This window comes from Anas platyrhynchos, chromosome 2, assembly GCF_047663525.1.
Source record: "Anas platyrhynchos isolate ZD024472 breed Pekin duck chromosome 2, IASCAAS_PekinDuck_T2T, whole genome shotgun sequence".
NCBI classification, from domain to species: domain Eukaryota; kingdom Metazoa; phylum Chordata; class Aves; order Anseriformes; family Anatidae; genus Anas; species Anas platyrhynchos.
This window is the reverse complement of record NC_092588.1, coordinates 23,382,020-23,407,475: the sequence shown is the minus strand read 5'-3', so window position 1 is coordinate 23,407,475 and position 25,456 is coordinate 23,382,020. Positions and strand designations below refer to the sequence as shown.

General features: G+C 40.4%; 1 protein-coding gene across 2 annotated transcripts in view; it reads left to right on the top strand.

The window, feature by feature from the left end:
- The window catches only part of CPQ (carboxypeptidase Q), a 153,935-nt gene that overhangs the window by 45,123 nt on the left and 83,356 nt on the right, over positions 1 to 25,456 (top strand). For both annotated transcript variants that reach the window (XM_027452499.3, XM_038174734.2), the window contains exon 4: positions 7,958 to 8,165. In XM_027452499.3, the coding sequence (XP_027308300.2) occupies positions 7,958 to 8,165 (208 nt within the window). The remainder of the gene's footprint in view (positions 1 to 7,957; positions 8,166 to 25,456) is intronic.

Below are 25,456 nucleotides of genomic sequence, written 5' to 3'. Positions count from 1 at the left end.
TTGCTAAATGGAACATCAAAAAGGAGTTCACTATTCTACAGAAATGAAATCTGTGGGAGTAAGAAGAGCATTTGTGTAGTGAAGATGTTTCAGAGTTTCGGTTTTCTTCAGAAAATAAAGGGGCTCAATGAGTGTCTTGTGGTGGCTTTCGGTTTGCTCACTGCTTGAGACTGCACATCCAGTCAGGTCCTTTGCTCTTTCTTTTCATATCCCTTCAAGCAGTCAGATTTTAAAGCCTGTTGTGTTAGTTTTTTTTTTCCCCTGCTATTGAATTTCATGGAAACGTTGTCACTGATTTTCAGTGAAAACCCCATAAACAACAAAAAAGATCACTAGATTCCTCTATTTTCTCTCTTGTATTTCACTTCTGGGATTTACTTCTCTACTGTCTATGGAGATAATACTAAAGTTCTTCTACTGTCTACTTTCCACAGTTAAAAGCTCTCCCCTTTTATCCCTCTAAATGTTTGCCTTCGGTGCTAAGATACAGTTCTTTCTTCTGCACTCTTCAGGGGCTTTTTCCCCCTCTGTCATTCACATTCCTGTCTTGTGGGGTTTTCCTAGACTGCCCCTGTATTCCTGTTGACCCTTAAAATTTTTCAATCTGTAAAATCACATCTCCATGTGACTTTGTGTTGCAGCACCAACCTATTAGCAGAGAAAAGCTGTTCCTAATTATATTTCTGTTTGAGATAGGCTTGGTTTTCACTTGTCTTATGGAGGATGTTGCTTGAAGAGTATACTGCCTTAAAGGATGTGAGGTGTAGAGAAGAAAGGAAGGAAGAAAAGCTTATCTTTGGTTTTGAAAGTCTCCCCTGACTCTCCTCTATCTTCTTCTGCAGTTACCTGATTAAAAGGAAGTTTTATCATGGGTAAGCCCAGTATCCTCCTCTCTCTTCAGTTCACTAGAAGCTGTTGGCTGTGTGCCACCCTTTACCATGACCACGGCCATGGTTTTGGAAAGGTGAGGAGCCTCCCCTTACCATCCCCTAACACTCTGCAGCCCGTGCCAGAGGAAGTTCAAGTTTCCAGTGTCACTTCAATGTGCGTGCCTGAGTGTGGGAAGCCTTCACCTTCCCTGTTCCTCACTGCAACAAAGCAGAGTCTTGGATGCACTAAAACGGTACTTGGCCCTTCCCATAAAGCTGGGATGCTGCCTCACACCTGTTTGTGCACGACAATTTTATTGTGGGCATTCATTACCAGTAATAATGAACGTCATTAAGTGGAGAAGGTATGAAGGCCAGATAAGACTTCTAGACAGCTGGCTGACTATAGTTTGCTTATGTATTGCTAGCCCCGTGGAGCCTCTTTGATTCTCTGCTTTCCAAATAAAGAAATGTATTTTTTTGTGTGTGTTTGGATTTATTTACATCCTTCCCGTAGGTATAAAACACATCTGTTAGCAGTGAGGTTTTTCAGTCTGTCCTGTGTGCTCACTAGACACTGGTGGTTGCGGGGTCACCGAAGATATAAATATGGATTCTGCTCAAGGCTGAGGAGCCAGGAGTTGAAGAAGAAAAAATAAAAAGAAACCCTGTGAATCCAGAAGTTTTGCAGCTGCTGGCGATTAGGATTGTCACTGGCGTCCCTTCCAGGAGCCCTCCTCTCACATACCTGGGGTAGCGTGCGGCAGTCAGCTGCGGTCCCACGAGGCAGGGATGTGGACACGGGAGGAAGGAGGTCGGTCGCTCGTGTTGAGCACGAGGAGGCCAAACAGGTGTGTGACTTCTGTGTTCCCTCAAGGTACCGTCAGCTGCTGGAGAGTCAGCCTAATGCCTTTAAGAAAGCATCTTTTTCGGTTGAGGAGCAGCTGCTAAAAGCTTCCACTTTATCCTGAAGTTTGGAAAGGCTCGTGCAGGCTGTTCCTCTTTCAGTCCCGGGATGGAATTCATTGGATTTGCTTCATTTGATCATTTTACCATTAACAGTTGCTTTCTGCTTCTTGTTTGACAAACCGTATCTAATCCGTGCTATTTTTTAAAAACTTTTGTGGTTTTTGGAGAATTCCCATGGTGTGTGTGTACTGAATATTGTAATGAAACACAAACATATACGTGTTAGCTGCATCCTGCAGCCTAGCGCACGTATAATTATGTCAAAGCTATTATGCTTATTTGGTAAAGCTTAATTTTAATGAATGCCTAGTACTGATTAGATGCAGTTTTCCAAATGTTGATTTAAATGGAGTCCATATGGTAACGGAGCGACTCTGTCATCTCTTTCAAGGGGGGGTTTCTTGGTAAGGCCAATGGTCTCTGCAGTCTATTGTACACTCTGCTACACTTCTGCAGATGCTACACCAATTAAAGGTGGGTGCAAGTAATCTGGAAGAGTTTGTATAACTAGACTCCAAATGTTTTATCCCTGGTAGCAGACAGCTATGTTATCTTCCATAGTTGTACAAAATTATATTTTTCTTCTTAGTTTCTCCAATTTTCCTTTGTGTATTCATATTTTGTTTTCAATTTAACAGCCTTGCTATTATTTCAGCTTGCAGTAAACCAACAAATGAAATCCTACAAAGCCAATATAAAAAGCAAACAAAGCAAGAGAATATTTGGGACAAATGATGACAGAAACACAAAATTAAACTCGGTTATTTCTTTCATATTTTGCCAAGTGGCTGTAAATGGGGAATAGTCTTGATTTTATTTTTGAAAACCTAATTCATCTCAGAAGATTAATAATACTTTTGACATTTTGACTAATTCTGTTACAGTTTAGGACATTTTGGCCTCTCTGTCCAGATAATGGTGAGGCTCTTGGAAGAATGTACACAGTCTGAGTGTGCACAAGGACATGCTTTGTTTTGTAAGGCCTCTGCTGCTGCGTGCTTCATGGTGCTGGAAAATGCTGGAGTGGAGTTCAGCTTTTGCCATGCTGCTTTTGATAAAGATACTGCAGTGAGGCAGTCACGATTAGCTGCTCTCCATAGCTAAGCATGAGATCGAGGTGTACGGTTTCCCATCTTTTATGCTACAGGGTGTTCCATCGTTCCTTTAAAATGTAAAGCTTTGTTTGTCAGGGGGAGCCAAAGGAGGAGGACACAGTCCTATCACCACCAGTTAAGGCTGTGATCTTGCTATGGGTAAGCTAGGGATTAATGCAGTCATAGGGCTATTTAAGAAAGCATTTTGTGACTTTGGTGAATAATGAAATAGCTGACCTGATACGAATGTTGAGTTTACATGTGCTTGGTGTAGTGGCTATGGCATGGGACCTGAAGAAAATCCATGGTCCTGTATGTGATTGGAATTTCACAACTCAGTGGGACTTATGCTCAATGTTAGGGTGTAAACCAAGCTATTCAGACAACCTAGATTTTGTATTTTCCAGCCCTAAGTTTCTGTACAGGGTTAGTGTGAAGAATTGTGCGCTGGGAGGTGTGTGTCTATATGCACGTGACGGCTGAAATAGCTCTTTGTAAGCTTTTGTATTTGAAGGTTTTTGTTTCTTTGTTTTAGAGTCATGTTCAAGTTCTTGTAACGCCGTGCTTGCTCTTCCCTTTAGGAGAAAAAGTTGTCTTCACCCGAGGCTTCAGCTCGAGGTGTGTTTTCTATCAGAGCATCCAGTTTAGCTCGAAGCACTGGTTCTTCAGTTTATTTGTCCTTAGGCATTTTAGCTTATCTCAGAGATAAGGGTTCGCAGGCAAGGAACAAAATAATGAACCATGCGAGGTCACCTACCACAGTAAAAAAGTAGTTAGAACTGACCTGACACCAGCAGCACATCCTTTCATCAACAGCTTTTAGTGTCTGCACATTTGATTATTTTACTTGGAAGAGAAGCTAATTAGCTAGCAGCCTCTTGACTGTTCTTATCCCTCCTTTGCACTTTCCTGTAAGATGCAAACCGCATCTGTTTCGTGCTGCTTACTTGACATGCACCTTGAGCAGAGAGAATATTTTATTTGTGGGAGCCTCTCCTCTGCTGTTGTTATTCGTACTGTGATACTTCTCTTAAATACCTTCCAAGATGTGAAATCCAAGTGTTTATCAGAAGCAAAACCCAACAGCTTTATTTATCTGAATCTTGACAGCTGTTGAATAGGAATGTCAAGACCGAATGATGATGACTTTTTATTACCCTGAATAGGTTTATAAAGAACGAGTCTTGCTCAATGTGTTCAATTTCTTTAAACAGTTTAAACACGGAGATGAGGTAATCCAGTAGATCTAAAATCTGAAGAACAGGTGCTTTTGTTAAAAAATAAAACAAAATAAAAAGGGACATAAAAGCCCAACCTCCTCTCCACTACTGAACACCGAACTATGGGATTAGAGTATGGGTATGTTAAATATTACATGATGTAATTACGCTTAATGTTTTCCAAAATGAGTTTAGGATGACAGCATCATGACAGTGTACTTTTGAAGCACCAAAGGCCGGCATCGCCCCCAGGTGTGTAGGAGACACTGAAGGTGCATGGTGCCTGCCCACAGGTACAAACACTGCAAAGACCAACAATGATCCTGAGTCAGGTTTGCTTTGTGACCCCCCTTTCAAGCTGGTGCTTTCCTTTCTTTTCTTTTTTAATAGGGCAAGGAATGGAAAGTGCAAGTCTGATTATTATTATTTTTTGTACAATCCTTTTTCTTCAGAAAGAATATCCACAGTCATGTTTGTGTAGACACAGTGAAAGAAATCTTCCTTGTCCACTGCTACCCAAATTCTCTCTCCCAAATCACTTCTTCTTTGCTCTGTTCTGAGCCAGATGCAGGACAGCTTCTGTCCATCTTCATCTTTTTACACACAGGGTCTCATTTCTTCTCTAGTTTGTTTGTCTAGTTCTTGCTCAAGTCTTGGTCACTAATGATCATATGGTCAGTAGCTGTTAAGTTTTTGGTTATCTCTGCATAAAAGGGGTGTAATTTTCTTTACTTAGTATACTCTTTGACACTTTATTAAGCAATTTAATATGTAGATATACTGGACACATGGTGTGTTTTGCATGCGTGTAGGCTTTAATGAGGTATATCCCAAGATGCTCAGTCCCTGCCATGGATGTTTCCTAGTATCAGGGTCTTCTGGCAAGAATATACAGTCCTGTGATACTTCAGTGGTAATGCTGAGTCTATTTTCCATTTTGTAACAGTCACTTGGATGCTCATTCATTGCCTTCATGTCGTGGTATCACCTGAACATTGCTGGCTCTACCTGCCTGTGGCAAAATCTCATAATTTGGGTACTTGGGTTTGCCATAGCAATCTTGGCAGAGGACTGGTTCGAGCATAAAAAAGACGAGACTACCAGCTGTCTTCAAAGTTTAATTTTTGTGCTAGCTAAAGTAAACTCTCTACCTGCGAAAGTCCATTCATTTGAGTTATGTTAGCATGCGTGCATCTCCAGAAGTTGGCAGAAGCCTTATTCACAGTTGCTGTGGAGCACTGGGACCGAGCATCTGAAAGAAATGGAATTGCTCCTTACAGCGGAGCAACAGTTTTAGGGGGTTCTTTTGTTGAGCATCTGGGAAATAATGGGAGGAACGAAATCAATACAGGTGGTGATAAAACTTGAATTACTGCAGTTCAGCAGTTCCACAACATGTTAGTACTGAGCCATTATCTTGCCAGAAGACACAGGCGAATGGGTTCATTTAAAATGAGTGGAAAGTGCTTGTTTCTGCGCAGTTGTTGAAATGTAGGGTGTTTCTGAACATTAATACATAAAATTGTCATATTGTGGGTTTTGTGTTTTTGTTTTTTTTTATAGTGTGTTTGATGTTTTTTTTGGGGGGGAGGGGGAAAATTTACTGGTTTATATTCTGTGTATATCCCCAAACACTCAAAGAAATATTAAATGTGCAGCAAATTGTTGTAGTTTAAACACCGGGACTGGGGACTGTTACAGGGGCAAAGGGAAAGAAAAAGGTATGTAAGATCTGAACTTGTAAATCCCTGTGAGTGCATCCAGCTCAGGAAGGATTACATGGCACAAGAGATTTTGCCTACCTCAATATTTGTCTGGAGGCTGGGGAAGCCTGGTTATTTTAAAGGTGAGCTTCTGGTCATCCCATCTGCACAGCTGATGAGGTTCCAGCCTTCCTATGAGGTTCAGACATAAACAGCAAGGAGCAAAAACTTCTTAAGCTGTTGCCACCTAATAAAGAGATCTGTCCACACTCTGGGGCAGCTCCCATGGAAGCTCAGTACATGATTTTTAGTATTTTATTTTCAAATAAATGCTTTTGTATATCTGATCTGCTGGTTGTGTTACTCATTACAGTATGATTTAATATTGTTGAGATGAGGATTTATTCTTCTAAACAACTGGAACTGAGTAATCTCTCCCATTTTATCTAATCGATTATCCCTAGAAAGTGGATCTCTCCACACATCTCCTCCAGAAGTATATTAGGTATTTTTTTCAGATTAGAAGACTTAAAAATCACAGTTTTTTTTTTATTTTCTTTGTTTAAATATGTAAAAATATGTGTCTACGTCTGTAAAAAAAATAAAAATTGTCTAATTCTGTTAAATTATGTGTCTGCTGCTGTAAGTAGGTTCATAGGTGAAGATTTCCATGTATTGGGCAAGCAGCTCTGGGTGTCCCTGCTTGAGCAGGTGGTGGGACCAGATGGCCTCCAGAGGTCTCTGCCAGCCTCAGTCATGCTGTAATTAATATATGAATAACATATAATTAATATATGGATAACATATAATTAATAACGGATAACATATAATTAATATATGGTAAAAGCTAATGTGAAGAATGTCTGTCATCTGGCTTGAGAGCTTCAACAAGCCTTCCTTTGCAGGTAACATGTAGGTAAAGGTAGGTAAAAGAAATATAGAAATGACTTCGGGAAACTCCATTCCACAGACATTTCACTGATGGTCATTATTTAGTAACTGAGATAAGTGGAGTATTCATAAGGGTACTGAGGAAGCCTTGACATGACTGGGTATTTTATGTATGCCCTTGGTTCTCAGGTGTTCCCAGAGTCTGTCCTCGTCACAGGCTCTGAAGCAAGGAGTGGTGGTCCCAATTTATGAGAGGGAAGAGAAGGACAGGAATGGTTTAATATCAGGAATTTGGGCATACGGCTATATCCTGATTTCTTTCTTTTTTCCTGCATACAGTTTTTCTGCAAATCTGCTCTAAAAATCTCAACCCAGGCACCAGAAAATAAGAAATAGATAAATAATGGCTGAATGTGAAAAACATAACAAAAACTAAAAAAAAAAACTTGGAGGAACTTATTAAGGAACTTGTCTGTTAAGTTGTTTTTTGTTTTCTTTTTGATTTCTTTTAAAATTTCATCTCCACAAGACACAGCTATTCTTATGCTGAAGAGACTGAGGCCTTTTTGTCTAGTGGTGCATGTTTTTCTTCATTTACGTGTAATTTGTTTAAAGTTTACTGATTTTTCTTTTTAATTTCATTTATTTCATCAACAGTTAGTGGTTGGAGTCTCAAGTGTGTAGAGAATGAGGAAGCACATGTTTTGTTTGTGGTCTTGTTGTCTTTTTTTTTTCTGAAGTCTGTCATATTGGTGCTCTTCAAAATAGGTGTGTTTTAGATAGCCAGTCTGATAATTGAAATAAATGAAGTAGTGAACTTTAATCTCATTACTTGTCATAGGAAAAAAATGCACTTACACTTACTTCTGCTCATTTACTGACTTTTTGTTTTTTCTTCCTGATCAAACAGCGAAGGAAGTGTGCTATCAGAGGACTGACTATTGTAATGTCAAAGCATAATGTTGATCTAAATAGTGCTGACACAGAGTAATTTCCCAGGCATATAGATTGGTGATAGTCAGATATACCAATTAGTATTAAAAACAATTCAGGAATTTTATCAAAAGATTTATTTCCACATAATAACTGCATTCCTTTTGCAGGTATGCTGGGGGTGGCCATGAAAGTATGCTTTTTAATAATTCTATAGTGAGGGTAATAACTTAAAAGCTAAGCTGTTAACACTATATTTTTATTTTTATTTTCTGTAGCCCACATACCGGCTGGCAGAATTATCAGTCTGGCGTACCCCGGATTCCCACTGCTTGCATCTCTGTGGAAGATGCTGAAATGATGTCACGGATGGCTTTGCGGGGCACTAAGATTGTTGTGTACCTGAAGATGGGGGCCAGGACCTACCCAGACTCTCCTTCTTTCAACACTGTGGCAGAGATAGTTGGAAACAAGTACCCAGAGCAGGTGAGTGAGAATATATGAGAAGAAGCTTATTTTGATCTTAAAAAATACGAAACGAACCCAGAGAACATCACTTTTTAAGAAATGAGCACCTTTTAGTCACCTATTCTTCCTCATTTCAGCATCTCAGCATTTCATTCTTTGCCAGGTAGCAGGTTTGCAACAATCAGGCTCAGTCCTGATGTACTGGGATGTACTGATGTACTATTTTACAAGACTTGTAAGAATTATCGTATTCTAAGAACAGGAAACTCAACGAAATTGTACACAATTTAACCTCCTACGTTGTTTCCGTAGCTTAAAGCTCGCATTAACTAGTGCCATCTGCACAGATGCCACAGAGCATGTATGGAAGCAGAAGTGAAATCCTAGCACTGCAACAATACAGTTATTATTCTTAATAACTAAAAGAAAGTTATGGTTACCATAAGGATTTTTGCTCTGTTTTTGCATGTTGTTCTGTTTATAATCTGCAAGCAGTTTCTTTATCAGCCAAATAAGCCAGATTCTGCTGTCTGGAAATAAAATTGTTTGCCCGAGTTTTTTTTCAGCTGTAAAAGTGAATACAGAATGTCAGTTTAACTTTTTTTTTAAATATTTTTTTTTCTTATGCAGGCCATTGCTGCATTTAGCTGGAATTGCATGCATGTCAGGTTGGAGCAATAAGCCATCGACACTAAAAAGTAGCTACAAATTCTGCTTGAACACTGGTTGATCCTAAATTGCTCGTTTCCATTTTAAGACTTTCTTCTTGCTTTCTCTTTTCTTCCCATTTTGTGGCCAAAAATCATGCAGACTAAATTTGTTGTGCTGGAGGACTTGTTCTAATATGCGGTCTTCTATGTCAGCTTACAAGACAGAATGAATTTTCTGGCAGTGTGGTATATCAAGAAAATGCTGATGCAGCCTCACTCACAGCAGCACTAGGAATTGTTGCTAAAGTATATCTACTGAGCCATAATTCTTTCTTTTTTTTTTTTTTGTAACCATTTTAGTTTTCTAGCTTCAATGGAAAATCAGAATGAATATCTCCGTCCTTTAAACCAGCCGCCATAGTTCTTACAAGGGTTTTACCTGTTCCGAAATAGAAATTCTGTGGCTGTGGTTTGTGAGGTCTCAAAATCCTTGGTGTTAGCACAAATGCACAATTTCAGCAGCTTGATCGCTGGGCAAGGAAAAAAAAAGTAGTAATCATTTGTGGTTGATTGGTTTAGCTTTATGAAACACGTGGACTGAGTTAAAGACAGTGCCCTAACTTTTAAAGGAGGGAACAGCTAATTTAATGATATGTCATCTGAAGTTTTTAGTAATGCTTCTGATCAGCTAACATGCTATCTTCCCTGAATTTGGTGGATTTCAAAATTACGGCATTTCAACTCAGATTATAAAGTGTCCAAATGTAACCTTCAAGTATGCTTAAAGATGCTTGCATGCATTTTATTTTCCCTTTGCTATCTGACTGTGTTTCTTTAAGTACTGAAATGGATGGTGACCGCTTCGCTTCTTACTCTGAGAAGCTCAGGTTTTTGAAACGCTGGGTAAAGGCTTATTTACAAGCCCCCTGCTGATGTTAATGGGAGTGGTAGCGTACACACTTTGAAAAAGTAACCAAGAAACAGAAAAATAAAACAAGTGAATGTTTAGTTTTTTATAGTACTCAGTTCCTCTCGGAACCTTAATGGGTGCTTCAGCACGCTAATTCCACTTTGTTACTCCATTAAAAATTGGAACCATCTAACTATTCGGGCAATAAAATACACTGCAGACCCAAACTCTTACAATGTCCTTTATACCAGAGTGTTTGGAAATGTGTTAACAAGTCCAGCAGAAGAGAAAGGTGCTGTTTCTGTGGGCCAAAATTTCAATTTAAGGTTTAAACTGAAACAAAAGTTAATCTGGATCTCTGAACTCAGGGTGAGAAATTAGCAGTGGGTGGAATAGCTATTACAAAGGTCTGAAGTCAGAGAGTTGCAAATTAGGCTGCAGCCTGTGAAACATGATCACAGATATCACAGCTAATTAAGAGTAAAAAACCCTGAAATATAATGGAAAACGAGGGTCGCCATGAAATGCTGATGGAGTCTGGTGAGAAGTGACACGGTTCTCGATGTAACTGCACGTTAGGAACGTTTGTACTTGTCTGTGTATTGACTGGAAGTTAATATACTGCCTGGGTTATACATAATTCATTAATGCCTCCTGTGAGATTTTTAGCATGTTTATTAAACATAATCACCGAGAACCGAAACCATAATTGTCTGCAAATTCGATCTGTTGCAAGCGGAGTTGATTGTTGTTATTATTTGACCGCTCTTGCAGCATGACCAGTTTGGTGTCTCCTTTTTAAGTCATTTTTTCCAATTGTTTTTTTTTTTTTTTTTTTTTTTTTTTACATCTTGCGTTTGACAGTGGAGGGAGGAGGGAGAGGTGTAAATGTTACTGAAAACAGAAAATGAAGTTGAAATACTTTTGACATGTTTTCCTACAAATTTGCTGTATTTTGGACTCAGTGTGCTTGAACTTTTGTAATACGTGCTTTTTTTTTTTGCAACTGCAAGAAACGTTTGTTATCATGACAGCTGGTGGAATTGCTGAACTTGCAGACCTCTATTTAGGCTCCTGTGCTTAACTTTAATGCATCTACATTTCTGAATAACTTAAAGCAATAAAAGAAATCTAATCACTGCTTTGTGGGAGCATCAAGCTCTCAGGAATGTGTGCACCTTCAAAACCAATTGATGTGACTTGAGTGCAGGTGTCCTGTTGTTTTTTGAGGAAACTCTGCTCCCAGTAAGAGTTGGCTGAACAGTTAACCCAGAGGTACTTCAAGTTTCTCCTCTGATATATATCCTTTCTGTTTGGCCAGCCAGCAGCAGTAAACAAATGCTTCGGCATCAATTTCTCCGTTCCAATGTGGCCAGCCAGTAGCAGTAAACAAGTGCTTCAGCATCAGTTGCTCCAACTAAGATAAATGTACTTTGAAACCTACCATAAGCTGCAACTTTGCACTACCAAGTTTTTAAGGGGTGTATAAAAAATCTGAAGAGTAAAAGTAAGTGCACTTTATCACGCTGCCAGTAAAGTCCCCCATCTCATCAGTGTCTCTGTTCTATTTCTCCTTGTATTATCCTTTCTATGTCAAGGCACTGCTTTCCCCAGACAGCACCCATAAAGTCACAGTGGGCATGACTTCGTGTTCTGAGCAGAGACATCCAGCGTCCTCACTGTCACTCCTGAGGTGCTTGTTTAGTGCCCGCTGAAGCCTGAATCCCTTTAAATGCCCAAAGGAGGTGAGCCTGTGCCCACAAGATAATGAATTCAAGATCAAGCTTTACTACATACAAGTAGTTCGAAACAGTGAGAACAAACATGCTATGACTTGATGCCCTGGCAACCTTCCTGAGCTTGGAATCACATTCTCACGGTGCTTAGGACAGCAGCAAGAGTGGAAAACCTGTGGGCTGTGGGACTTAACATATTTCAGCCTGTACGACTCCTGAGAGTTGAGCCAAAGAGTTTGTGAAATGAAAAAATATGGTAGCAGAGCCTCCTCAGTTCCAGGCTATTGCAGAGGAGATCCATTTGCAGCCTGTTCCTGACTTTTGTTTTGGGAAAGGAGTTTTTGAAGCACATTGTTGAACCTGGGACAATGCTGCTAGCATCCTTTTGTACTGCATTGTGTACTGGTGAGATGTTTTGTATAAACTGTGTAAGCTGACACTGGAGACTGGCTGACTGAGAAATTCACAAGTTAACTAGTGTGGTTTTCATTTGAAATTCAGGCAGAGCTGGCAGTAAAACATGTTTGTCTTTTCAGTTTAGTACAGATGTAACACGATTGGTCTTAAAGTGCAGAAGCAACCATTCCCATCTCTGGGGAAATGATATAAATAGTGGCTGTTTCTTGTTAGTCTGGCTTCAATGTACCTAATGTGCCAAACACAGAACCACAAAATATTTGATTAACTGCAAAGGTATCAAAGTGGATAAAGATATAACTCATCTATAATCCTGACTTTCAGTATCTTTCCGTACTGCGTATTTCTTGGTGTGCAGTGCTGTTTTACTTATCTTACAGTTACTAAGTGATGGGAAAACAGTTTCCTAAGCGCCCTACAAAGTACATACCTTTAATCGGTGCTCATTATTCTGTGATCTAGCATAAATACCGTAGAGCACAAAAAGGGGGGCTTGTGAGTGGCTTTTTTAGAATCCTGAATAGCTGTTCCAGGAATTCTGCACTGCTTTCTTGCCTCCTGTTTTTATGGAGTGCCATATCTACAAAAAGTACCGCTTGAAAAGTGACTCTATTTTGAACACCACGGGCATAAAAGACCATGAAAGAATGTGATGTAGTTCTGCGCCAAGTTTGGACAGCACTTTGTAAGAAGTCCTAAGAGTGACCTGAGAAAGAGAGATGCTAAGGTAATGGATTGTGAATTTTTCTATCAGTTTGTGACTGGTGGAACAGAATCTGTTCTACAAAAGAAATAGCAGCATATTTACTTTTTCATTCTTCTTCCTTTCCCTGTTTCAAAAATCAGCCCTGTCTTGGAATTTATGATACTGGGCAAAACTCCAGGGAACAAGAGAACATGAAAAATGTCCAGGCTTCTGAGTCTGTTAGGCATTCATGCACATAAGGAAAGAAATAATTTGTAGACCTCTTCCCCGCTCCCCTCATCCCAAAAAGAAAAAAAGAAGAAAAAAAAAAGAAACAGGAAAAAAAAAAAAGGCTTCTCTAAAGATGTGTAATACTCAGTACAATGTTGTTTTATGGCCTGGCATCAGTTCTACACATGTTAACAAAATGTCTATCCATCAGCCCTTTGATGTGGCTTCCAGATATCCCTATGCTCAGACTAAACCATGCATACAATGGAGTTTGGAGCAGAGATGTTTTCAGAGCCTGGTGCCATCACGTTATGGCTCCATTATCACATTTTCTCCATGTGGATTGTTTTGCTGTTCGTTCCAAAACGTTGAAGGTTTGTGAGTTCACTTCTGTGAGGCTGTCTTGTGCGACTGTAAGTTGATGCTTGTCACAGCTACCCTCAGAATTCAAGAGATGGTTATGAAGATTGGGTTTTTCTGAGCGCCAGCCCATTACTTCATGATAGCATACTGAGGGGAAAGAAGATGAAAGAGAAACAGTGAAAAAGAAACCAGAGAAAGGGTGAAGAAGAAACATTGCCATTGTTAGGAAATGTTATATTTTCTTTGAAAACTTTGGGTCAATATTTGCTGAAAGAAATAGTACCCCATATATATGTTTGTGTGCATGTTTTATTAGTAACAGGACTTTGTACAATTATTTGGGGGATAGTTTTTATGGCATGGCTTGCAGGAGTGGTAATACTGCCATCACTTGTTCTTAAATGGAGGTCTTGTCATGGTTAAAACAGGTAAATTAATGTGAAATTGATATGGAGGAAGACTTTTCTTTGTAACCTCACCATTTTTCAGATGTTTTCTTTGTTCAATCTGCTGGAAGACCTACAAAATTGTAAGTAATAATTGTAAGAAGATTGCCAAGTCTTCTAAAACTTGAATTGCCCATTTAAAACCCAAGAGCTAACTAAAAGCATTTAATTCTTCTGGGGAGAACTTGGCAGTAGTTTTTCTTCGGATTCTGAATGAGCAGTAAGCATTTAAGTAGGCATTTCTTCTAGAAACCTCCATATCTGTGTATGCATAGATACATCTTACAGGTAATTTGTATGGACGTGACTGATGTTGTTAAGGGGCAGTGGTCAAAAAAACATTGTACCACTTTAGATTGTGTTTGAAATATCAGTGGAACAAGTGAATGTGTGTATGTGGACAAAAGATTCAAAGTGGCTTACATTTTTTTAAAAAAGATTCTTCTGACAATTTTGCTGGAAGGCATCAGTTTCCATTCACCAGTACAATGTGATCTTTGTAATGTTCAGACATTACCAAAATGACTAGACCATATCTATAAACAGGGAGCTGAGAATAGGGAAAAGGGCCTGGTCAGCCATCACTACGGATCTTCGAGAAGTCTTAGAATCACAGAATCATTAAGGTTGGAAAAGCCCTCCGAGATCACCTGGTGCAACCATCCCTCTGCTACCAATGTCACCCACTGAACTGTGTCCGCAAGCACCGCGTCCAACCTCTCCTTGAGCACCCCCAGGGACAGGGACTCCACCACCTCCCTGGGCAACCTGTCCCAGTGACTGACTGCTCTTTCTGAGAAGAAATGTCTCCTCATTTCCAACCTGAACCTCCCCTGGGCTATTCCCTCTAGACCTGTGAGAAGAGGCTGACCCCCAGCTCCCCACACCTTCCTTTCAGGTATCTATAGAGAGCAATAAGGTCTGCCCTGAGCCTCATCTTCTCCAGACTGAACAACCCCTGTTCCCTCAGCCGCTCCTCACAGGACTTGTGCTCCAGACCCCTCACCAGCTTTGTAGCCCTTCTCTGGACACGTTCCAAGGCCCTGATGTCCTTCTTGTACTGAGGGACCTAAAACTGAGCACAGTACTCGAGGTGTGGCCTTACCAGAGCTGAGTACAGGGAAACGATCACCTCCCCAAAGGAACAATATGTTAGCTTTAGTTGCCTTCACTGCCAGTGTCAAGTGAGAGCAGGGCCTTCTTAAAATGGGCTAAGTCAACCTGCTGGCAGGCATCTGGTTATGATCTAGGTTCCTGCAGTGCCAGGGTTACAATGACCAGGGACGAGGACATCTTGGTGGCCTTCTTCACCAGAGTCAATTGGAGTCTGGAAGAGCTGAGTGCTTCCCAAAACTCCGTCTCAGGCCTTCGCTCGGAGCAGTAATCTAAGCATGGGTTTTAGCTACTGCGCTTCCTCAGCTGCAACCTACTAAATTGTGACACTAGAAATTAAAATGTAACATTTAGGTTGCTTGTTCTGTGGGCTAGCAAATTTATCTAAGCACACAGTTTTGTAGTCCTTTTGATGATACCAGTATAAGCAGATACACTGTAATATTTTATTCTTCCTACCCATTCCTTTGTCTCTACTCCCACACAGCAGTTAGAAGAATTACTATGGGATTTTATTTCAGTAATAATTTACAAATACACGCAGGGTTTAGAGAATGATTGTGAAAACTTCTTTTTTCTTATCCACATTGAAAAAGTTATCTTCTAAAATTACACTGGATCCTTCTTGCATTCTAATACACAAGAGTATCTAAAGGGTAGACCTGGGTTTGGCAGATGTAGTACTGGCCTGAGGCATGAAGTAAAAAAAAAAAACACAAACACACAGTATTGAGGAGGAAGGAGGAAAGAAACTATATTGTACTTTTCATTATGAATAAGTAGGTGCCAGAAATGGTAGTGCCGGGTGTCAAGGATTAGTGTAAAAACATCTGTTCATTACAGCAGTAGTCAAATAAGTGTAGTAATATGCTTGTATTTGTTAGGTGCAGATGGTGTGCTACACCTTGTACAAGAGAAGGAGGACTACCAAGACAGTTTCATGTCCTAGTGAGTCTGCAGTCCAGGAGATGAATGCAGTGCTAAAAAACTTACATGTTTTCCATGCAAGTCTAATGGAAAACTGCATGTCTAAGAACATATGGGTTGGATGATCTGTTCAGGGTAGATTCAGAGGTTCCAACACATGGTACCAATGTGGAGGAAGATCTGGTTGATGGACCTAGCATTGTCACTGAAGTAGAGGAGAAACACTGAAAGCAGTGAAATCTAAAATGTTCAGGCCAGGGCTGAGGTGAAAGTGGGAAACAACTTGGTCAGTCACATTGAAATGTTGACCAAAGTAGTTCAGTGGTAGAGGTGTTATGACAAGAAATGTGTGATCACAGCAGCTGAGAGAAATGATTACTCGGTTATATAGGGTTCATAGTTTTGATGGACACAGACATGGTATTCTTGAGAAACGTTGAACTAGCTGCAACAGTGTGGATAGACTTCACATACTGAGAATTCACTTGTTAGGATTTCAGGCTTCACATTTGCACTTTATAAGAACAAGAAGTACAGATGGTGAAAATGATGGGCTGACCACGGTTGCTGTGCTCTTTAAGAGAATTAGATTCAACTCCTTGGTTTGCCTCACTAGTATGTGCTTCAAAATTCAGCTATCATTCATTCTTATTATCTTAAACCATTGTTACACAGTTCTTTATACAGTTTCATCAGCCTAAAAAGAGTATCTTAGGCTTCTAAGATGTTAAAGGCCTTGCACTTTGCCACTGTAGCTTTATTGTACATTGTAGGCACAACAATGAAAAATCATGTATTGTGGTTTGTCAAAGCAAAAATAATTGTAAAGCACATTATACCAGTAAGGCTTATTCAAACTGATTGTGTATGAAATGTTAAAGATCTTGTAAGGCTGGCATAAAATCTTAATTATGTCAAAGAACAAGTTTTGTTTATAGAGTTTCTCAGTTGCTGTCGGTACTTGTACCAACAATATATCATGAAGTAATATGCAAGTTATCTAGAATTTCATTGAGAACATATATACTTCTAATTCATTTTAACAGGTAGAAGAAAATTTTTGACAAAAATGCTCCTGCGGGGGCTCTTCATGGGCCGCAGCCTCCTCCAGGCCACATCCACCTGCTCTACCGGGGGCTCGTCCACAGGCTGCAGCGTGGAGATCTGCTCCATGTGGGACCCATGGGCTGCAGGGGGGCAGCCTGCTCCACCAGGGGCCTCTCCACAGGCTGCGGGGGAACTGCTGCTGCCTGCCTGGAGGTGATGAAGGGCCTGAGCAGCTCTCTGAGGAGAGGCTGAGAGCTTAGACTGCTCAGCCTGGAGAAGAGGAGGCCCAGGGGATCCCATCACTGTCTGTACATCCCTGAGGGGAGGGTGCAGGGAGGACAGAGCCAGGCTGTGTGCAGTGGTGCCCAGTGCCAGGACAGGAGGCCCTGGGCACAAGCTGGCCCCCAGGAGGCTCCCCCTGAGCACCAGGAGCCCTTCTGTGCTGTGCGGGTGACGGAGCCCTGGCACAGGCTGCCCAGAGGCTGTGGGGTCTCCTCCTTGGAGCCCTTCAGCAGCCGCCTGGACGTGGTGCTGGGCACCCTGCTCTGGGTGTCCCTGCTTGGGCACGGGTGGCACCGGGTGGCTCCAGAGGGCCCTACCAGCCTCAGCTGTTCTGCGATTCTGACTCCTTTCAATCATACTAGTCAGAAAAGTTAACTGCTTTCTGTGGTTCGGATTGAGATCCTACAATGACAAAGTGCAAACTGGAAATGGAAGTGTAAACATATGAATAAATTAAAAAATATCTAAAATAAGTACCATACTTACGTGATTTTTCAAAGACAAAAATCAAAATCAATTTTTTTTTTTTATCTTTACTTACTTTTTTTTTTCAGGATAGTTATTCATGGTTAGATATTCACCTTTAGCATACAAATTCTGGGAGTTTCCAGGACTCTGATTATACTTTTTTATTGACGTTGCAAAGGAATAAAAGCAAAGGGTCTGTTAAAGTGTCTTTAACAGAAAAAAAGTATTTGTCCTACAGGTTTTTTACATCTTTAGACAAGCTGAAAAGTATGTTTCTCACAGTGTGCATTTGGTTTCCCCATTAGTTTTTATTCTGTCATTTATTCCATAGGCTGATTTACAAATTTGAACAAAAATAAATGAAAATGCTTGTTCTTCTAATAGCTGCACAGTCCCTTGACATCTGATATCTATTGCAGTGTTGGAATTTAGGACCTCTTTGTGAAATGTTAGTCTCAAGACCAGTGTATAATGTTTTGGTATAAACTACTTCACCCCCACCCCAAATCCCATTTCATCTATTTGTATTTAAATTATCATATACAGGGTGGAGAGTGGAATAATACCATGATGTAAGATGAATCAATAGTCTGTAAACTGTACTGATTTAGAAATTGCATCAAATCAGTGTGTTTTCTTTCCTCGAGTGCAGAGAAGCAAGCAAATAAAATAGAATTTTACTTGTGTTTTAAATATTGTAGCTCAGCAGGGAGGGATGTTAATGCTGTCTCGGTACTTCTGTATTGTTTAATATTCTGGGCTTTATCTTTTAATCGTGTGCCTGGTCTAATGGTCATTGTGCTTCGTTTGTGCTTTCACTGATGTTAACTGGACAAAGGCTTCTGTCATCCTTTATGTGTGCCAAGTTTAACGTACTGCTTGCGAGAGAAGGTTTTTCACGGAATAATATTCCTTCACTCTAATGGAATTTGTTGCTGTAAGCTATATATACGACAGTTTCAGGACACCTTCTTCTGTGGTGTGCTGCTCAGCAGAGTAGAGCATGTTCTACCATTCCAAATGGGAAATATCTGTCATCCAGCTTCTTGCCAACAGAGTGATTACTGAGCTCAAAAACGTGATGTCCTCACCACTCTTCCCCTTTCAAATAATCAGGAAGAGGACCTGAGATCACGTTATTCATTGTGAAGGAAAGGAAAAACAAGATCTTGAACTGTTGACAAGAATGTTCCTGTCTGTCTTATCTTACAAGCAGATACTACAGCTTGTGGTCTGCTGGCGTGTGTGATTTTGTTTCTTGGCGTTGCAAACCTGAAGTCAGAGATTTAGATGTCTTGGATCTATGTTCTCTGCTTCTGCCTCAAGTCCACTGACCTCGGTTTATATGCTAAAGTGCTCCAGGGATCTATTCACTTAACTGGAAATAATGCTCAGATGATACTTTATTTGACTGTATCTTTACACATTCTGCAAGTTGCTCAGCAAGTCTTTCTGGAAGTCTGCAGCTGTTACGCTGTGCATATAAATAGCCTATAGTTAATAAGCCTATTTATAGCAAGCCCAAGTCTGAAGGTTTGTTGTTTTTTTTCCTCATTCATTAGAGTTTCCAACCTTCAAATAAGTTAGGCAGGATAACTGGATTGTACCCTTACCCACCATGTATGGTGTGTCTACTTTTTCATTGATTAATTTGGTAGTTTAATTTAAAATTGCCTAGACATATTTAAATGGTGAATTTCGGGAAAGAGAAGCAGTTACGTGTAAAGAAATATAAATAAGCCGGCTTTGATGGGTTGGTTAAATTTCAACACATTTGGTAATGATAATGTTCTACATTATATTAAAATATACAGTGCTTTATATTCTTTATATGTGGGCTTTGTTGCACACCCAAGAGCAGCATAACAACCCTCCTCATCCCTGTAGAATAACCAGCAGGACGTTCAGAATGGTTGAGATCATTTGTTGCAGAAAGTCCGCAATGGCTAACACTCAAATTACTTGCATTTCTATTTATCTGTATCAGGTTTTCCTGTGAATTAAGAAGTAAGGGGATGTTCTCGGTCACACTTCAGTGCAGGCTTCCAAATCTGGTGATGGCTGGAGCCGCATGAGGGAAGGAAGAATGCAATTGCAAGTATTGCCAGGGTCATGGAGATAAGGTACCACATAATCTGGAGGACAGAACAACAGTTCAGAATAATCTTGACAAATTGGTAGGAATGAAGTGTGATCTACTTGTCTTTAGGATGAAGAAATTGGATGTACAGTGTGTGTCTGATAGGGTGGCTCATGCAGGGTCCTTGCCATATTTGCTGAGAAGAGTTGTGAGGTACTTAGGGCTCAGCAGGCGTGGTAAAGCTTGCGACACAAAAGTGAGGAGATGACATCCAGCTTTTCTTGGAAACGCACGTCCTGCCACGTGAGCAAGCATGCTTTAGGCAGATCCACAGATTGAGGGGTTGAAAGGTGGCACTTGGAGAAGGTGTTTGTACAGAGGCAGGTGGAGGCACTGAGACAGTCCTCGGGAGTGCTGAAAGCTGCTGAGAGAACCTCTGATCGCTGGGCATGCTGTAACTGCTGCAAAAACTTTGTCTAATTGTCTGTGCAGCCCACTTAAAGCTGTTTTAGTGACCTGTAAGCATAGGATTGTGCAATATCATAAAACATGAATGCTAGTGATTTAAATCCAGACAATAACATGTAGATGGGAAAATACATGTTTTTTTCTGTCTGTCAAATGACTTGCTGCATGTTTGTGTTGAAAGCACAAAGAAAATTCAGTTCTGTTTCCCAATTAGGGAAAAAGTATGTCTAAAGGAAAAACAGGAAACCCCAACAAAACATTTCCCTGCTTAGCAGAGAATTGTTTAATACAGTTAATTAAGCCACCAAGAAGTTGAAGAGAGCAGCTAGTTGCAGTAATTTTAACTGCTTGGATCCAGCGGCATTGAAGATGTTTTAACTGCTGTAAATAATTTTTGTGTGTTTTTAAAGAATTTTTTTTTTTTTTTTTTTCTATAATTGCATTTTCGTTTACCTTTGTATCTTAGGAATAGATAAGGGTTTCTTCTCTCAGGGTGGTAAAAAAGATAATAGCGTGGTTTCAATAACTTCATTTTGCTTCCTTGAGCACTTTAAAATCTCTTGATGAATCTTTGAAGCAGAGAACTGATCCTTTTTCCCTTTCATTTATCTGAAACCACATATTTAACTATAATGTGGGTTATAATTGCTAATACCAATTTAAAGCTAGGATGTAGAACCAAGCGGAACCAGAGATCGAGGGACTATTATGTACTGCCGTGAGTAAAGACAGCACGTTGCTGTTTAATGCAGCACTGACCTGGGGTATGTGGGGGTATGTGTGCAGTGAAAGTAGGTAATGTGGTGTCTTTCCCATCACGTAACTCAAAGCTTCCACCTCCTGTGGTGTAGACGGAGAGTCTGCTTTGTCCCTGTCTTCCCTTGTGAGTGAGCTGCAGTTACAAACTATATCCTATAGTAATCCACACAAATTATTTATCTTAAACAGCATAATACAGTACAATTAGTTTAAAACCAAATTCATAATTAAGAAACCTCAGTTTATCTAAGGCTCTCTAGACAGTCATATGTGAAGAACCTCTGTGTTTTCAGAGCTCTCTTCATTTTTGCTGCAGCATCTCAGGCTTAATCAAACCTTTGCCTTTAAAAGAATATAAAATGATTTTCTGCTACAGCTTTAACAAACATGCCCATTTAAAGGTTTTGTTCTGCAATCGAGATCAAAATTGGTTGGATGTGTGTATCAATACGTAAGATCAATACAAAAGTAATAATAATAGCATTTATTACAAACTTCTTCGAACATTTTAGAAGAGATCTGGAAATAAGAGCCTTTTAAAAGAGTTTTCTTACACTCAGTTTTTGTGCTTTTTTAAGAGAATAAAAACGAAGGAAAAATGATAGCACAAAAAGCAAAAGTGACTCAAACTGAGCAAAGGAATGAAATAATTCTGTGTTGCTCTTTCACATTCGTAACAAAAATATTTAACTGTGATGAATAAAAGCACTCTCTATATGACCTGCCTATCACAAATTTACTAAAGCAAGAAAAATGAATTGAGGATGCCACAACGTGACCTACTGCTTCAGTCCTTGACCTGGTACAGTCTTCACCCTGGGAACAGTACCCCCACAAGAGATAACGAGCTGCAGCATGAAGACTGCATTGGTGGAGATGCCAAATTTCTAGCTCCCTTCCCGTCCCATCCCATCGTAAACCAACAGCCCTCCCCTGGCCTTAATCCCGGCCAGCTGGATTACTGCAGTCCCTTTTTGAAGTGGTGCAGATAGTCTCTCCTCCTTTTCCCATTCGTTTGAAATTAAGTACAGGGATCTTTTTTTGTTGTTTATCTGTGCTGAAGCAAGAGACTTTCTCTGTGGCCTGCGAAGTGGCAAATGATTGAAACCCTTTCGGTGGTCGATGAAATGAGCCGGCTCGTAGCAGGCTGCAGTTTAGGGAGGAGGAAGGAAGTGGTGAGCAGGTCTGAAGGCTGTGACTTGCAGCTCCGTGGCTCAGCCCTGAATAGGCTGTGATGTCATGTGCTGGGAGCATGTTTTTGAATGACTACATAGTGTGGAAAAGCTGTACTGAAATACTTGTTCTGTGTTTTTCTGTCGACTTGATGTACGTTTGTGGTTGTTTAACCGTAAGCCTGCTCTGCCATTGCCCTGCTGAGTGCTCCCATGTGTGATGGATGCGGCTTCCCCAGCGCTGCCGCTTTGTGCTGGGGAGTTCTCATCCTGCAGGGGCAAATCCCAGGGAAAACTGAAGGCAGTAGGAGGCTGGGGCTTGCCATTGATTGTTTCTAAAGAGATTTTTCCTCTTCACTTGACCACTTGATGTAATCCCTGTGCTGCTAGTCATGTGAGGCATATTTGTTTCGGTTACAAATGTAATGTCATTGCTCTCAGATTTTCAGCTGACCTACAGAGTGGCCTCTCCCACCCAACATCGTTACCTCAGTTCTGGTTTATGGGAAGTGGTTAATTATGAAGTGCAAGACAGAAATATTCAGATAATAGTTTCTTGTTCAGGTGTTTAAGCATTAAACCCCGAAGAGACTGAATGTGCCAGCTGCCACTTTCTACTGAACTTCTCATTCCCAAGCAAAGTCATGGAGAGAGTACTCAGAGGCTGAGAGAGTACTCAGAGGCTACTGTAAGCTCATCTGATAGAATTTAATGTTCTGGAACTGGCATCGTCACATCCAGGTCAGAAGATAATCCACCTTTTTTACAGTGTTAATGGTTAAGGGAGAGATAACATTCATATCTTCCCCAGCTCTCTGTTAAATATACCAGGTTGTTCCTGATTCAGCATGTATGAGTAGTGATGAAGCTCTCACCATTCAGTTCTCTTTTCCTACTTTTAAACAATCTCGGAAAATTGTGGGGTTAATTGTTAAGACAATGTGGACTCCAGTATAACAATTAGGGGATGACACAAAGTCTGTGTATTTCTACCTTAATACATATTTCTGTAGCAACAGGACCGATATCATGTTGATCTGATGCTTAGATGTGGTCAGTTCATGCATGAAGAGTGGCTAGATAAAGGTGAACTTGACAGAGCATAGTTCCGATGGGAACAAAAGAAATTCTTCAGATCTGGTACTTCTGTTTGATATATTTAATTTAGTCAGATTCAAGGTAAGGAACCTTCTCTACAGCTGTTCCATTTTGTGGGCCTGTGGTATCTAAAAATACAGGATGAAGACTGTAAGCTATGTATTGTGCTCCTCTGGTATTATGGACCACATTCTGACAAAGCTGGTGTAGGAGTCATTACTTCTCAAAGGTGGTCCAAGACTGTAGAATTAAATTCCTCAGGAAATACGGACTTTCACTGGCCTTCTGTTCCAGAGGAAGGCAGCTTCCTTTGATCTCTCTTTCTCTTCCATGGAAATACCGCATCACGTACATCTGCAAACACTGTTTCTCCAGCAAAAGTAAACACAAGTTTCTAGAAGAAGAGATTGCAATACAAGTTTTTTCTCCCCTTGTAAGAAATTAAAGGACAAATAATATGGGACAGATATTCATCCTGCAGAATGATTCACTAGCAGTGGGTGTTTAACATGTGCTGATTATAGCAATTAATAGATGGCCAGGAGGTACTCTGATGCTAAAGCTATGAATAAAGATATTTTAAACTAACTATTCTTGAAGAAAAGAAAAAAAACAGCTAAGGATGGATCCAGTATTAGATTTTAGTCCCTTGATTTGGATTATAAGTATGTCTTAAATACCAGGGAAAGATCAGGCTGTGGGAATTGGTGGTTCTACCTGACAAATTCCATGATAATCTGTACCAAAATTTTAGGGCCTCCACCCAGCAGGTTGTCTGGTAGGCAAACTGATGGTAGGAAACCAAAAATGAAATACTTCTTGAAGTTTCCTCAGTTTGCATCTGGTCTGCAAAAGCATTTGAGGAAGGCATTGCCTTCTTCCTGCCACTTGGGTCAGGACTGATCAAAGCACTTGGAAACAGAAAATCACTGGGGAATAGCGTGGCATTTGTATTTTCCCCTGCAAAGAAATGTAGGCCGTGGTGATACACAGTCCAAAGGAGCCGTCCCTGTGAGGATTTACACACATGACCCATCAGGTGAAAGAAACCCAACTCCCTGGTCCAAGCATTTAAGTTCTGCCCTCGGGTGAAGTCATTCCTTTGCCTGGGGATTCTCTTGGATTCTGTAGTCCTTCTGGATGCCCAAATATTCCTGCTGCTAGTATACTCTGGCTTAAACTTAGTTTGCTAAAAGATGTAGTAGGCCAGACCCATGACTCATGATGATCTGTATTTTTCTTTTTAACAGGAAATTAAGCAGCTTCTCCAAGACAGAGCAAATAACCAAATAGCAGGAGTCTGCATGCTGAGCTCCCACTTCAGTCTTCTGCTGACTGCAGTAGTTCATTAGCAAATAAAGAACCAAGATCTGATGCTAGGACCTTAATTTTAATGCTCTACATGGTTCCACAGTCCATTTTTAAATACATTCTTCAAAACCTCTACAGTTAGGTTGTCAGCCAGTGGCCAAGTAGGAGTTCACTGCCAAGGGAACTGAAAATAAATGACATGGATTCTTTTGAGAAGAAGATCAGACTTCATATCCATTTATTAGGATTGTGACATCCCCTTTCTGCTTGCATGCTCCTTGTCCCAACTAAGTATGTCTCTGAGTGAATGGGGTTTTATTTCTTTTACAGTCTCAGGAAGAGGGCTAGGAGAAGGAGATTTCTATTTTTGTTTTCATGGGAACGTGTTGGTACAATGATGAGGGGGACCTGAAGTACCAAGGCAAATGTATTCTAAGTTTATTTTTATTATAAAAAAAAAATAAATTAATGCCATATGTGCCGAGTCCCCTTTTTGGTTGCTGGAAGTTTTGTGTTGTGCAGCCTGTCTTGCAGAGCTTTGAGAGAAGTCTTTGGCTGGAAACGCACGTTCTGCACTGAGGCAGGGATATTTTTGTTCGGTTGCTCTGCTCATTCCAAGGAGAGCTGGAAAATTTTGCGAGAAATTTTTGCTGTGTAAGATGCTTTGTTTCTGGGTGTGACAGCGCACAAATAATATATATCTGACATACTTGGGTTTGGAGTTACGTTGCTTTTGGCGATCTAATCAGGAAGATATTCAGTGAATGTTGTCAGAGCTGGGAATGGACCAGAGCGCACATAAAACAATAACTGAAGCAACTCACTTTTTCTTGTAGCTAACCAAGCTGAGCTTTTTAGTGGAGAGATTTTTTTTAATTATACCTAATAACCAGAATTACGTCTGCAAACTCTGTTTTGATAAAGGCTCTTAAAGCTGTTTATTGAAGAGGCAGTGCAGAGGACAACGTGCAGTGACCGAATCAAACAGATTCTGTTTGTTGGGGCATATTTTTTCTCCCTTACCTCTACCCCTGTTTACCCATACGGTGTATTTTCAGCTGCAAACTGGACATACACTCAGTTTTCAACTGCACAGAGACATCTTCTGAAACCTGTGGCACTCTTTTCGGCTTTTTGCTTTGTCTT